Genomic DNA, 13,602 nt, shown 5'->3' on the forward strand with positions numbered 1-13,602 from the left:
ATGTCCCATCTCCACACATTTCTGTGGTTTAAGACAGCAACTTCTGGAAGATGAGGCAGAAAGGAAACGCCACTACTAACACGGAACTACTCCATGTATTTCTGTATTACACAATTTTAAGAACACTTACACTGCTGTTGGGAAGGCAGCTAAATCACCTTGGTATCCACCAAGACTCCTCCCGGATTTTTTTTTTCACATAGCATATGAAAAACCACCTCATATAGAGTGGCTATACGCAGCAGCTGATTCAAAGCCCTTTTCTCAGGAACAGACTGGTGGGTGTTTTGCAAACAAAATTAAGCGGCTTTAGGGGGAGCTGCCTCCTGTGCCCTTGAGATCTTTTGAGACCGCGATCTCAGCTCGTGTTTTGAACTAGCCTCGATTAGTGAGAGCGCCTGTGAGGCGGAAGGGACGGCTCTGCGGCTGGCAGCCCCGCTGGCGCTGCCCCGGCGAGGAGCCGCTGGGAGCCACGGAACTCGCCCCGCTTCCTCCCGCGGGTGCCGAGAGCTACAGCGGGGCCGCCCTCGGGGCCGGGCAGCAGCGGCTCCGCGGAGACAGCGCTGTCCCACGGCGTGCACAGGGAAAAGAGCGACAGGGAAAAGGTAGGGAAAAGGAGAGGAAGAGGAGCGGGAAGGGGATGAGGAGCAGGGAAGGAAGTGGAAGAGGAGCCGGGGAAGGGGAAGAGGGGCCCGGGAAGGGGAGCCGGCATTTGAAGAAAAAGAGGAGCGGGAAGGGGAAGAGGAGCGGGGAAGGAAGAGAAAAAGGAGCAGGGAAGGGGAAGAGGAGCGGGAAAGGAGCATTGGAAAAGGAAGAGGAAGCGGAGCGAGCACCGGGAGCAGCGCCCGGCCGCCCTCCCGCCCTCGGCTGGGCGCCGCGCCCGCCCGTTCCGGCCGCCCCCGCGCGCCGCGATGACGCACTTCCTGTCGTGATGACGCACTTCCTGTCGCGATGACGCACTTCCTCCCGCCAGTCCCGCTCCCCCACCCCCGGCCCGGAGGCGCTGCCGCCATTTTGCCGCTCTCTCGCTGCCGCTCTCCGGGTGCGGCGGCTGCGGCCGGAGCAGCGATTTACAGGAGCTTTAACCCGCTCGGGGCCCCGCGCCTCAGCCCGCTTTGAACGCGCCATGTCCGGAGAGGGAACCGCCGGCGACCAGGTGAGCGGGGGCCGGGAGAGCGCAGGCCGCGCCCCGAGGGAGGTTGCGGTGTGGGCTCGGCCCGGGCGGGCGTGCGGCCGCGTTTCCCTGCCAGACACTGAGGCCGGGGCTCGCCCGCCCTGCCGCCCGGCGGAAGGAGCTCCGTGAGCCCCGCCGGCGGGCAGGGAGCGGAGCCGGGCGGGGACGCCGGCAGCTCCGGCCCTCAGCCCCGGCTCCAAGGGCTGGGCAATGGGCGCCGCGCCGAGCTCCCCCGTCCTGGGCGCTGAACACGGCGGGCTCGGGATGAGAATTGCAGCCCGGCCGGGCTGTTCACAGCGGCAGTTTGCGGTGTTATGTAAAGCGAGCGTTGGCTGAACTCAGGCGTTTAATGGACTAGGCCTCTGCCTGACACCATCTGCCTCCAGAATAAAGCATTGTTCAAACTCGCTTCGCCCTTAAACTGCAAACGATAAACACTCTTTTATTTGACAGAGGGTTTTCTTTGTAGTACAGCGTTCCTTCCGTTTAGTAGGGAGCCAAACTAAAGCCCAGGAAGTGCCACCTCAGCACGAGGAAGAACTTCGTTATTTTCGGGGTTGCAGAGCACTGGCTGCCTCGGCGGATGCAGAGTCTCCCTCTGTGGACGCGTTCAAAACCCACTCCTGTGTAACCTACTCCGACAGTGACCTTGCCTGGGCAGGAGGGTTGGACTAGGGGATCTCCAGAATCCCTTCCTAATCTCAGAGTTCTGGGATTCTGAGAAATAACTACAGTTTCAGCAGAATTTGGCTTGGGTTTTGTTTGGTGTTTTTCTGTTTTTTGTTTGTTTTCTGGTGTTTTGGTTTTGTTTTTGTTTTTTAGTTAGACTGAAGTTTGTATTTACCCTAACTCTTAATTTATAGGGAAGTACCACCCGAGTGTTGTATGTCAGCTTTCTTAATCTGGTGTTAGTTACTGTGAACGATTTCCAGCTTATTGGCAGAGTTTCTCCAAAATGGCTTTTTTAGTAGTTTAAAATCGATATTAATTGGAAGGGTGGGAATGAAAATTCCTGATTGAGGGAAGAGTTAATGATAACAGTCAAATGACTTAGTGGCCAGCATAGCCTTTAGAAAATCAAGCTGATGGTTCTTGGAGCAGGTTTTTCTTTGTAGAATGTTAGTGTCTTACAAAGCAGGTGAGTTTCTGTATGTCTGGGCCTGTACCCCCCTAAAGAGTGATGTGTAAGTTATATAAGATCACTGTTTTGGTGGATGGGGTGGGTATAGGAAATGTGGTGCTCAGAGGGTAAATTACTCAGTTTCTGCCTTGTTAGGATAATGTCCCAAAATTCCCTGTGCACTCCAAGTTTTTCAGGCTGGTCAGTGTACTTGGACTGTGTTTGGGCATTCTTCAGAATGGTTCCCCTCCTCATGAGGTGGATGGCTGCAGAGAAGTAAGAATATGCCAAATTTTGGGAACGCTGGTGTGTGGCATGTTCCAGCTTTCATCTCCCCACTCCAGTGTGTTTTCAAGAATGCATTGATGTTTCATAGCTTAATTAAGCTGCTGGCTAATAGAGCATATGTTTCTGTAGCTTGTAAATTGTTACTTTTTAACTTCAACCGTGCTGACTTTAGGCTTTATGTTCTTTTACAAGGGAGAAATTGATAAGCAAAATGTTTAGTTACTATCTGTATGCTGCATAAAAGTGGCAGGTGTAGCACTGCTATGCCATAGCATTTCCAAACCTGTAAATTGTTATTTGCAGCCTGTGTAAAGCATGTAGTCTAACCTGTAACTTGGCCTTTGGGCCATACTAAGGTTCCTTTTTGTGCCCATTATTATTTCTGTGTTCGTGTTGGGTGCACTTCAGATTTAAAAAACAGCTCTCATAGGTTGGGTTAATTTTTTTTATTTATACTTGACTGCTCCATCCTCCTGATGAAGGCTTCTGGATTCTGATTTCCTGCAAGTCTCTAATTTTGTTATGGTCAATTACCTCCCTTCCATCGACTTTCTTCACTTGGCAGACTCGTGTTTCTGGCAGGCCACATCCAGACCCCAGTGCCTTTAGCAGCACTGCCATGGGGTTTGCAGCACAGAGGCTCCTCTCAGGGCCTGCAGGGAGCCTGGCTGTGGCCTGCCATGGCTCGAGGGATCCAACTCCAGGGTCCCTGGAGGGAGGGGCAGAGCCCGCTGGTTGGGGCACCCGCACTGCAGCTGCTCTAGAGCAGCTTGTGCTGGCTGCAGGCCTCCAGCTTACATGCACAGCGTTCTGAGGGTTCTAAAGGTGCCTTGCTGTAGGAAACTGAGGCTGGGCAGAGGTGGGATTGATTGCAGCTGCCTTTCCTGTTTCAGGTGTTATCTGCAGCTCCCAGCTCTGAGGTCGGGGTGCCCTGCAGGGATCAGTATGAAACGGGGACTGCACGGTTAATTGGCGTCTGTGCTGTGCGTAAAATGTAAAAATGTGAGAGTGAGAAATCTTTGAGGAGGCAGAGCCCACTCTCAGACCCACTCTCAGGCAGGGGGTTCTGCAGCTTGGTTCCCAGATCCCAGCCTTTGGAAAGCACTGCCAAAAAGCAGCCAGAGGAATAATAAATCCATGCCATGCTGCCTGCAGCAAGTACAGAGCTGTGGTGGTATAGGAAGGAAGAACAGTGGAGTGCTGATAGTAGGAGGAGAGGGAGGGAAAAAGGAATGTAAGGTTTAAGACATAGGTGGGCTTTAGGAGCCTTTATTGTACCAGGTGCAGTGCAGTTGAAACGTGGCTTTACCACCTTTAGGCCAAGCTTAGCTCCAGGAATTTTTCGGCTCCTTTGCTGAGTGGATCAGGAGCCTAATCTGTGCTATCTAGGTTGTCTCCTCATTATGTTATTATAGAACAGACTGGAGCAGGAGGACAAAAAAATACAATGCAGCCACAACTCTTGGAGTATATTTTAAGTTCTTGCTCTGTGTTAACTGTGCTGGGCCCAAATTAGTCCTGAAGAACCAGTTGAATCATATGAGGACTTAAACTCTGTCAGGCCCTGCCAGACTTCTGGTGAGGCCTGCCTGATGTTTAACCAACCAGAATTTCCAGGGTCAGTTTCTGGAATACCAAGTACCCAGTCCTGTCTGTATCATAGAAATGCACTTTTGTGGACTGAAAGGCTGCTGCATCTGCCACTGTTTGGCAGAAAATTCCATGACCAGCTCTTCCCAGCCTAATGTGTCAGGGTTACAGAGATCCCATGCTTGCACATATGGATGTCTTGACATTTTTGTGGTCCTTTATGTACACGTCTAGATTCATTTCAGTCGTGCTGCTTGTTTCATGTGCTTACTAATAAAACCTCAATTCCCCACTTCCTTCCCTCCACTTTATAAATATTTGCAAGGCATCTACTTCATCTGAAGTTCACATAACATTTCCTTTGCCCCTGCATTAGTGTCTTCCAGTCTTTTAAGGTTAGAACATGCATTTCACACTCCCAATTAGTGTTTCTAAGATACATACCCCAGTCTGTGATGCATTTTTTGTTACATGAATATGGATCTGGTCTAAGACTAAGCTGTGGAAAAAAAGAGGTCTGTGTTGCCTCTGTGATTTCAGAAAATACCTCAAAAACAGTTTGTTCTGGTTTCTTGGTGGTATTTTTGTTCCTTTTGATTCCTCTCTTTGTCTTGTGTCTGTTTGATGTGGTGCATCGAGAAAGTTTCTGCATGCTAAAGACAATAGTAAATGTTGTAGTTAACTACACTTTAGTATTTTAAAAATAGATGCTGAATGCAGTGCTTAAAGATTTTTATTGCAGGATTGTGTGGGTTTAACATCACAATCTTTAATTGTGATGTTAAACCCACTTGGAGAAACCTCTTTAAGAGTAGATAGAGTAAGTACAAGTGTTGGTGAAGGAAAGCTCCTGAGTTTGTAATGCAGTGATGTAATGGCAATTTTTACACAGTTGTAAATAAATTATAATTCAGGTGTATCTCCAGAGTCAGTAAATTCCAGGTATGCCAGTAAGAAGTCAAGTGAAAAATGTGTCAGTCCAACATTTGGGAAACAGTCCTATGAGGAAAGAATGGTAGCCATTACTAATCTAAAACTTTAAATTTATCTGGAGTTTTGAGCCCAGATTATGTTGGGATGGGGTAGTACTTACAAAAGTACCTTCTTTTGGTCAAGATGAATATGCTGGGCTTTGTCTTCTCCTAGTGATCCAGTCTTAAAGGACACAATTCTTTCAAGGCTATTCACAGTTGAAGTGACTTAGTGTAGAACAGAAGCAGTCAAGGTATTAAAAACATTTAAGAAAGTGCAAGCTTTGATAAGTTGAAACTGCAGTTCCCACAGGAAAGGGATGTGTTACTGAGGAAAGGAGTTTAAAACTTGTTCTTCTCTGCACATGCAGCTTTAAAGAAACTTTAAGGGAAGAAATCCTTAGACTAAACCAACCTGTAAATTTAGCAAACCGGATAGCTAACAATGCTTATTCATTTGCATGTTAATATATTTGAAGTTTCATTCACTGGATCTGTTACAGGCCAGGCTGTGCTAAAGTGTGCAATACCCAGCCAAAACCAGCAAACTGCCTTCTGTCTTAGGCCAGAAACCTTTGGACATGAAAGCAATTTGCTTAAAGTAGCCATTAAACTTCCTGCATTTCTGTATACAACAGCCTCCTCCTGTGATGTTAAACCCACACGGTCCTGCAAGAAAAATCTTCTTTGGTTTGTGGAAGTTCTTATTTCGTAATTAGTGATAGTTTTTAAAGCATCTTGAGCTGGCCACTTCTTGGATATAACAGGAGTTTTGAACACATTTCCTTTTCACTGCAGACGATCCTTTTGTGGAAACAGGAGGATGCCTTAAACAATTGGATGTATTTAGTCTTGTGTGTGTTCAGGTGTTTTCTTAGACACTTCGGCACCATGAAGTTTCATTTGAGAGGCCTGAGGAAACTGTTGATTTTAGGAATATGGTATAAACCAAGAATATTCCCTTGGGTGGTGATTGATAAATAAGCAAATACTAAAAGTGAACTCTATTTCCTCTGGTTTTGTTCCCTCAGGCATTCTTTATGAATTCAGAATTGGGATTTTGTCCAGTTGATCTGTTTTGTAGGAAGGAGCTCCTAGATCCCTTCCTGGAAAATTTGGGTTTAGGTCTCTTCAGATTTTGGAAATATCTTTTTATGCTTCTAGTGTCTGTGAAACTTCAAATCTGTTGCTATTTGTCAGTGTATAAATAATAAAAGGGTAGTTATGAACTGGACTACATGGTAATAATCTGTAGAAACCCCTAAGTGCTAAAGTAATTCCTTGACCTTCAAGGAGTTGTTCATGGGATAGGATCAGGATGATGTGGAGGTCTACTGAACATAGTTTAAAAAAGAGAGGAAAAAAGCATTTTTACAGTCTGTGTGCAGTATTTTTTTCAGGTAGTAAGAAAAAGTTAAAGGTTTTTCAGGTAGAAAAGTTAAAAGGCAGTGTCTGATTAGGTTCAGTCTGGTGGTATTCAACCTGGTCTAAGTTGGGGCTGCTAGAGTCTTGAATGGTTTTGCATCCTTTTTGCTGCATCTGATTTTGAAACCAGGGTGTTGAATCATTAGGAAGTTAATCAGTTTTCTAACAAGATTATTTTTCTGCTGATTTAACTCCCTGAACTGGCTTGCTACAGGATGAGCTTACCTGGAAATGTTTATCTAGGGGCAGGATAATGGCACTGAACAACCAAGAATTCTATGTTCACATAGAGAGAAAAACATAATCAGAAGCTGTATGGCCTTGAACTTTGATAGCAGCGGCTGTAAGCACAAATTGCAGATAACATAAAGTTCTCAAAACTAGGATCACATGTCTTCCTGGCTGTGGTTGAGTTGGGTTAAAAGTCAAGCTTGTGGTTCCATTTTGCTGTGTGCTTCCAGTAGATGTTGGTCCTTACAATGGGTGTTTGTTCACACACCCAGTTCTGGCAAAAGGGTCAGAAAATCCTAAGTGTCTGTTCCTGCAGTGTGTGAGGAGTGGTTGTTTGTGAGGATACAGTGAGGCCTTGTTTGTGCTCAGGTAGAACCAGGACATGAATTTGCCTGCAATGCAGTGTGTCCCTTGGACACGGATGGCTTTGGTCAGTGCTGGAGGTGGAGAGGGACAGGAGAGGGATTTCTCACTGGCTCTGAGAAGTTTGAGTTTTTCCAACTTCTAAGGTCACAAGCAAGTCCAGGCAAGTCCAGTTTAAAACTGTGATCATCATAAGAGTTATTTTCAGTTCTGTGGGGTGCCTATAATTTGTCTTGTATAACTGAGTGGAGAACTTCATCTGCTGCTGCTAAATAATTATTTGCCAATTTAGAAAATCAGTTTTATTTTCCAGTAAAATAATTGTGCTTCTTGCACAGATAGATTCACAAAAATAATTTAAGATTGCTGTGTTTGTGCATGTTATCCCTATCTATTTTTTGCTGAGCTGTTTCTGCCTTTCTGAATTTGACCCTGTATCTGCATAGGTGAATCGAATTCCTGGAAGTCTTAACTCAGCTGCCACTGCAGTGAAATGCTTATTTTTTTGTCACCTGGAAAGATTTGAGGATATACAGCTAAACTACTGCTATAATAGTTGAAAAGTGCTTCAGTGGCCCATTCTACTTTACTTTGTTTAAAAGTCAGTACTTACAGGGCAGGACCTTGTGGTTTTTTTGTAGGGTAGGGTCCTTTTTGTTGTAGACATTAATGGTACTTCTGTCTAAATGTATCCAGAATAATTTATTTGAGCCAAGTAGATTCCACTGGGGTGGTTATAGTCAGGAGCAGTGCTTCCTATTGATGTTGATTTATTTGAATTAGTGCTTTATTGAATAAGCAACATTCCAGCTTTGGGTCACCTCTAGGGGTAGCTTACAGAAATAGTATAAACTTCAGAAATTTCAGCTTCAGCGCTGTTTCTGGAAGCTGAATAACATTTATGCATTCATTTGGGATGAAACGAAACCACTAGTTCATTTTATACTGTTTTACATGTTAAAACTGTTATCAGTTGAACTACTACAGAATCAAAAGGGGAGTAAAACTATTCATATGGCAGGGATGTGAAACTATTCATATGGCAGTTTATAAATTTTCTACTTTAGAACTGACAGCTTTGAGCAACTTTGATTTTTTAATCAAATTAATTTTATAATAGTTTAATGTGGGACTTGATAGTTGCCTTCCAAGTTACACTGCTTTGCATTAATTAGTGTTAAGAATTGCTTGAATTGCTTAAAAAGTGAATCAAAAGGAGTAATGGTCTTTAAACACCTATAAAGCTCAGGCTACTGTTTTGGGTTTTTTTCCCTTTATTGCATATCTGCCACTATATGTCCATTTAGCAGTTTTGCAATATTTTTGAACCTTTTTCCATTTTATTAGTGGTTTTATTAAATAATGTCTTTAAAGGGATATGCTTTGAATTATATCGTACTAGTAGGACTGAGACAAAAACTAGTAATGCTGAAAAATATTCAGAACTAGTGTAGTTACATTCTGCTTCTCATTCTAAAGAGTGATGGCACTTTTGAGAGAGAGGAGTGATGGTGCTCTCTGTACTGTTTGTCTTTTTCAGCTTCAGAAGGATGCATTGACCTGCTGGGGCAGGGAGCTTGGACCAGGTGACTCACTGTGATCCTTTCCAGCCTGCCCCATGCTGGGATTCTGGGACCCAATATTAACAATTAAAACAAATTCCTTGAAATAAGCTTTTAGCAAGTGACAGGGTTTGGATTTTTTTTTTTTAGAATTTTCTGCAAGTTCTAGAATTTTTTTTTTCTATGTCAGTCATACTGCACTGTACTGTAGAGATGAATATTCTAACAGTGATTATGTAGTGAAATTGTAAAATTTTACCAGCAAGGTCTTATAGTAACAATTTAAGGATTACTATTGTTACATCTCGCAAAGGCAAGAATTTCGTTGGTATGGTTTTTGTATTGCTGTTACCTGCCTAAAAATGAGCCAGGTTTTCAAAGTTAGTAGTAAGTGGTTTGGAGTACTGCTCAGAACAATATTTCAGCCTTAATAAGTAAACTTCAGTTCATTTAGGGTTGTAACAAGCATATATCTTAAGGGTGCCTGTATGTGATCTTCACACGGTAATTTTTTTTATTGTCCTTTGTGTTAGACAATGTTAGATCTAGGAAAAAAAAGCCTGAAAATCATAAAGCAAGTTATTTCCAAAAGTGTTTGAAAGTAACTATGTTAACAAGTTTGCATTAAATTTGGTAAAGGTTTAGCCTCAAAAAAAGCTTTTAAACTTCGATAGGAATGTCTGAGTGTTTTAGAAAACAACAAGGTGGCTTTAGTGCCAAAACGACAGGAAGGCATCTGTAGGATTGAGAGATCAGAAAGTGAGCACAGAAACTGTGCCTGGATAGTGTGTATCTGTTCCTACTTAACCATCATCTCCTGGTTTTCTTGTTAAACTGTGATACCAAATACCAGCTGTTCTCCTTGTGCAGAATGACTCCTGGATAAACTGGATTTGTTTGCCTGAGCTCTGTAATAGAAATACTGGGCTGAATTTACTTTTTGCATCTTAGAGTTTACCAGGTTGGTAAAAATGTTTAAAATTCATAGTGCAGTAAATATCCCAGCAGACTCAAATATGTATTAGAGACATTGAATTGGTTTAGTCTAACATCTTGGTTGATGTCCATTACATGTAGAACTTGTGCTAAGTGTGTATTATCTTCCTGAGACAACTTCCAGCCAAATTCCAGTTTAGAAACTTCCTCTTAAAGCAGAGTGGTGGAGCGTTGCACTGTGGGAATGTTATCTTTAGCTTGACTGTGTAGGTGGAACAGAACTTTTCAAACACTGCTTGTTATCTCTTATGTCTTCTTTTTAATTTTTCTAGACTGCTGAATATGTCCCAGAAAAAGTGAAGAAAGCTGAAAAGAAACTAGAAGAAAATCCATATGACCTTGACGCTTGGAGCATTCTCATTCGAGAGGCACAGGTTTAGTGATATAGGATTACATTTCCTTATCTATGGTCCACTCACACTATTTCGTTCTGGAGTAAAATCAGCATATTCATTTACATAAATCATAATATTGTAAATGCTGTTTTGATTTTCAATTTTTAGAATCAGCCTATAGACAAAGCACGGAAGACCTATGAACGCCTTGTTGCCCAGTTCCCCAGTTCTGGCAGATTCTGGAAACTGTACATTGAAGCAGAGGTTAATATTTTTACATTTTTTTCTTACATAACATTTCATAGGATTTTAAGTTTATATTTTTATAAGCATGAATAAGATAGGCACATAATACCTAGGGGAAAGGGGATTTTAAATATGCCTTGCCTTTATTTTGTAAAATAGGTACAAAGGAATTATTAAAATGAATTCTAAAGTATTGGGTCTTTCATGAGTTGATGATTGTTGCATTATGGAATTGCAACAACATTAAAACTGTTTCAATGGTATTGGAGTGCTTTAGCCTTTTATTTGCTTGTCGTGTCAATTTATTGCCTCCCGTGTCATTTACTTAGAGGATTTTTCTTTTTATTTACACATACAAACTTATTTGAGTGACTTTCTCTGAATATTTGGTTTGTTTTTTTGTTGTTTATTTTTTGCTTTCTTAGGGAATTGAATGTTTCTGTGAACAGTGTTTGCAGGGAGGGTGTGGGGATGGAAGCTAATTTCTGAAATGAAAATGCATTAGCCCAACTCATTAGCTGTTAAAAATCTCAACAAATTGTGATTGTTTCCATAACTGGGTAAGACTTACCACTGAGTGCATTGGTCACTTGAACTGTCTTTAATGACATGCCATGAAATTCCCTGAATAATCATGGGGGTGGGGGTGGTGGTGTTCATTTTGGTTTGATTCCTTTCTGTAGCTGGTATTTAATACTAATACACATGGTTTCTGTGTACATCTTCTGGGCTGCACATTTTCCTTGAGACAGATTTTCTATATGCTAAGCTTCATGGGTGGGGACCTGTATTCTGTAGATGAGAAATGAGCTGGTTTTCTTCCATTTGATATGAAATTTCATTGCATAGTTATCATTTCTTATTGTAAATTAAATTACATATCCAGAAATACATGGCAGTAAATTTTGAAGATATGGAAAACTGGGATCATGGGAATCTAGCAGAAATTTTTATATTGCAGTTTATAATAAGATGCTACAGTACAAAATAGTGCCATCTAATTTAAATGCTACCAAATTAAATATATGGAGTTTTCACTGTCTTGTTCGTAGCAGTAGCTAGAATGTTGGTGTTTATTCATATTTGGGAGATTGCAAATGGACTAACATACAAATACATATTTTTACTTTTTTGGACCCTGCAGCCAAATCCATTAGCCTCTTGTACCCTGAAATTTTTGCTACAGGTTCTAGTTTTCAGAATCTAATCTTATTTCATAATTGCATTAAATGACCTGATTTCTGTGCTTTTTTAAAGCCTTTAGCTTTGCCATGCCTCAAGTTTAAGGGTTGAGTAAGGCCATCTCAGAAAGCCAGTACTATACTGTACATCCTTCAGCAGAAAGTCCTGTTGTCAGTGTGAAGCTTCCTGTCATAAACCACATTCAGAGATGAATTTATAGACGTCACCTCCCCTAATTTATAATCTAAGAGTATTTAGAAACCTTAACAGTGGCAAACTTACAACAGGCTAGGGTAGAATTTTTCACCTGCTCCTTTGAGGAGGGCAGATCAGCACATCAGTAGTTATGGATACCAGGGAACACGAGGTAAATCTGAGAGGGAAAGAATCATCATAACCATCATCAGTTCTCGTGTGTCTGCTTATTAATACACTTCAAATATTAGGGAAATGGAATATATAGTTCTGTTATTCAAAATTGGAAAAACAGGAACTGTAGATTTCTGGTAGAAATTACACCTGAAGAGGGTTATATTTGAAAGAAATCTAAGAAGGTAATTTTCAGAAATTTACCTTTTATCTTAACAGCCAAATTTTTAAATCCCGATTATGACTTAATTTTCAACTTATCTAGTTGCAGTAACACATTACAACTGGCAAGTGGCCAATTTATGAATGAAGCAATATGCTTTTTTGCTTCTTTTTAAGGATAGGTGAGCATATATAGCTGTAAGTTGAAATAACTTATTTCCAAATTCCTCTCTAAGAAAAATATGCTCACACAATTGGGCACCGTTGTCAGTGTTTTTTCAGTTGCATGTCATTTGTGCAGTCCATCTGGGTGAACTAAAATTAAAATTAAAAACTTTCTTCAAACCCTGTGGTTAAATTAAGACTTCAGTTAATTTTTGAAGGCTAAGTAGAGGAATTCTTTTCAGGCTTCTTTTGTTGCAGCCTTAAGGTGTACAGGGAATATAAGGAAAGTATTTTCCAAAAGCCTTTTTCCTTAGCAATTTTAGTAATCTACTCCTTCTAGGTAGCTTTTCTTGGGCTGTTCAGAAGTATGTAACTTTCTAGCCATGATTTAGTAAAATAAACCTGTGGTAGATCTCCAGCACTGCTTTCAATTTACTTTCGCTGCCTTATTACTGAAATCTGAAAATTGCAAAATCTTCAGTCATCTGTTACTTGCATTTCCTCTGATGTCAAAACAAGTATTTTACTCTTTAACATGAAAATGTTTCCTCTTTGCATCCCAGAAAGGCAGAAGTGGGGAGGGAGGTGGGGGTTCTTTTCTAGCAGCTTGTCTTTCACTAGAGAATTTTGCCCTCTGAAAAACATAAATCAGAGCTGAATGTTACCTAGTTGTGGTGTATTGGAAGATGAGCGAGGGTGAGGATTATGAAAAAGAAACTAGCCCTTTAACAGCTGTACTGTCAAAGTTGCTAGAAGTCTTTAAATTCCCCTTTAGCTGACTTAACAAATGTGTTCTCTTTAGTCACTCCCAGTCTTCAGTAGAAATTGTTGATAAACTATCTGAACAATAACTGCATGTGCCATTCCATATGTAATGGATAACTTGTAAGTGCAGGTCTTACTGCTGTGATTACCTCTTGGTTTTATGAGTCTTTTCAGCTCACTGACTGTTCTGCTTTTTGTGTATGACTGTGTTCCCTAGTGGAATAGAGTGGAGAGCAGTGCACAGCACTCAGTGTATCATCCAGCTCACCACAACTGGTACACAGAGCATGCTGAAGTAACCAAATACTTCACATTTAGCATTTTGTGTGCCAAGCACTGATTTCTATGCTCTGCTCTCTGCATTGTGAATGGTTAGGTAGTCAGTAGAACATGGAGATTAATTAGGAAGAGCATGCTTTGACAGTTTGTTAATGGGAATTACACTATTAAAGTTGAAACTGATGAAAATGTTTGGGTTCTTGCACTGTTTTTTATTTCTTTTGACATTCAAAGAAGAATTATAGGACTTAGAAATAATATAAGTGGATGAAACAACTCCCAGTTCACAGCTGGTTTTGGGTAATATTTGAACGTCTTAGTAGAGTTTTGGATTCGATAAGTGAGCAAGTAAAATAGTTAACTTGCTATTCTGCATCTC

At 41.6% G+C, this 13,602-nt stretch overlaps 1 protein-coding gene across 2 annotated transcripts in view; it reads left to right on the forward strand.

Annotated features, from left to right (window-relative positions):
- Nucleotides 1–955: 955 nt before the first annotated feature.
- The window catches only part of CSTF3 (cleavage stimulation factor subunit 3), a 48,078-nt gene continuing 35,431 nt past the window's right edge, over nt 956–13,602 (forward strand). Inside the window, exons 1-3 of one of the 2 annotated variants that reach the window (XM_021527596.3) lie at nt 956–1,156; nt 9,993–10,094; nt 10,224–10,319. In XM_021527596.3, the coding sequence (XP_021383271.1) occupies nt 1,127–1,156; nt 9,993–10,094; nt 10,224–10,319 (228 nt within the window). In that variant the 5' untranslated portion in view covers nt 956–1,126. The remainder of the gene's footprint in view (nt 1,157–9,992; nt 10,095–10,223; nt 10,320–13,602) is intronic. The other variant, XM_077784392.1, reaches the window with a different exon arrangement.

Source organism: Lonchura striata, chromosome 6 (assembly GCF_046129695.1).
Source record: "Lonchura striata isolate bLonStr1 chromosome 6, bLonStr1.mat, whole genome shotgun sequence".
NCBI classification, from domain to species: Eukaryota; Metazoa; Chordata; class Aves; order Passeriformes; family Estrildidae; genus Lonchura; species Lonchura striata.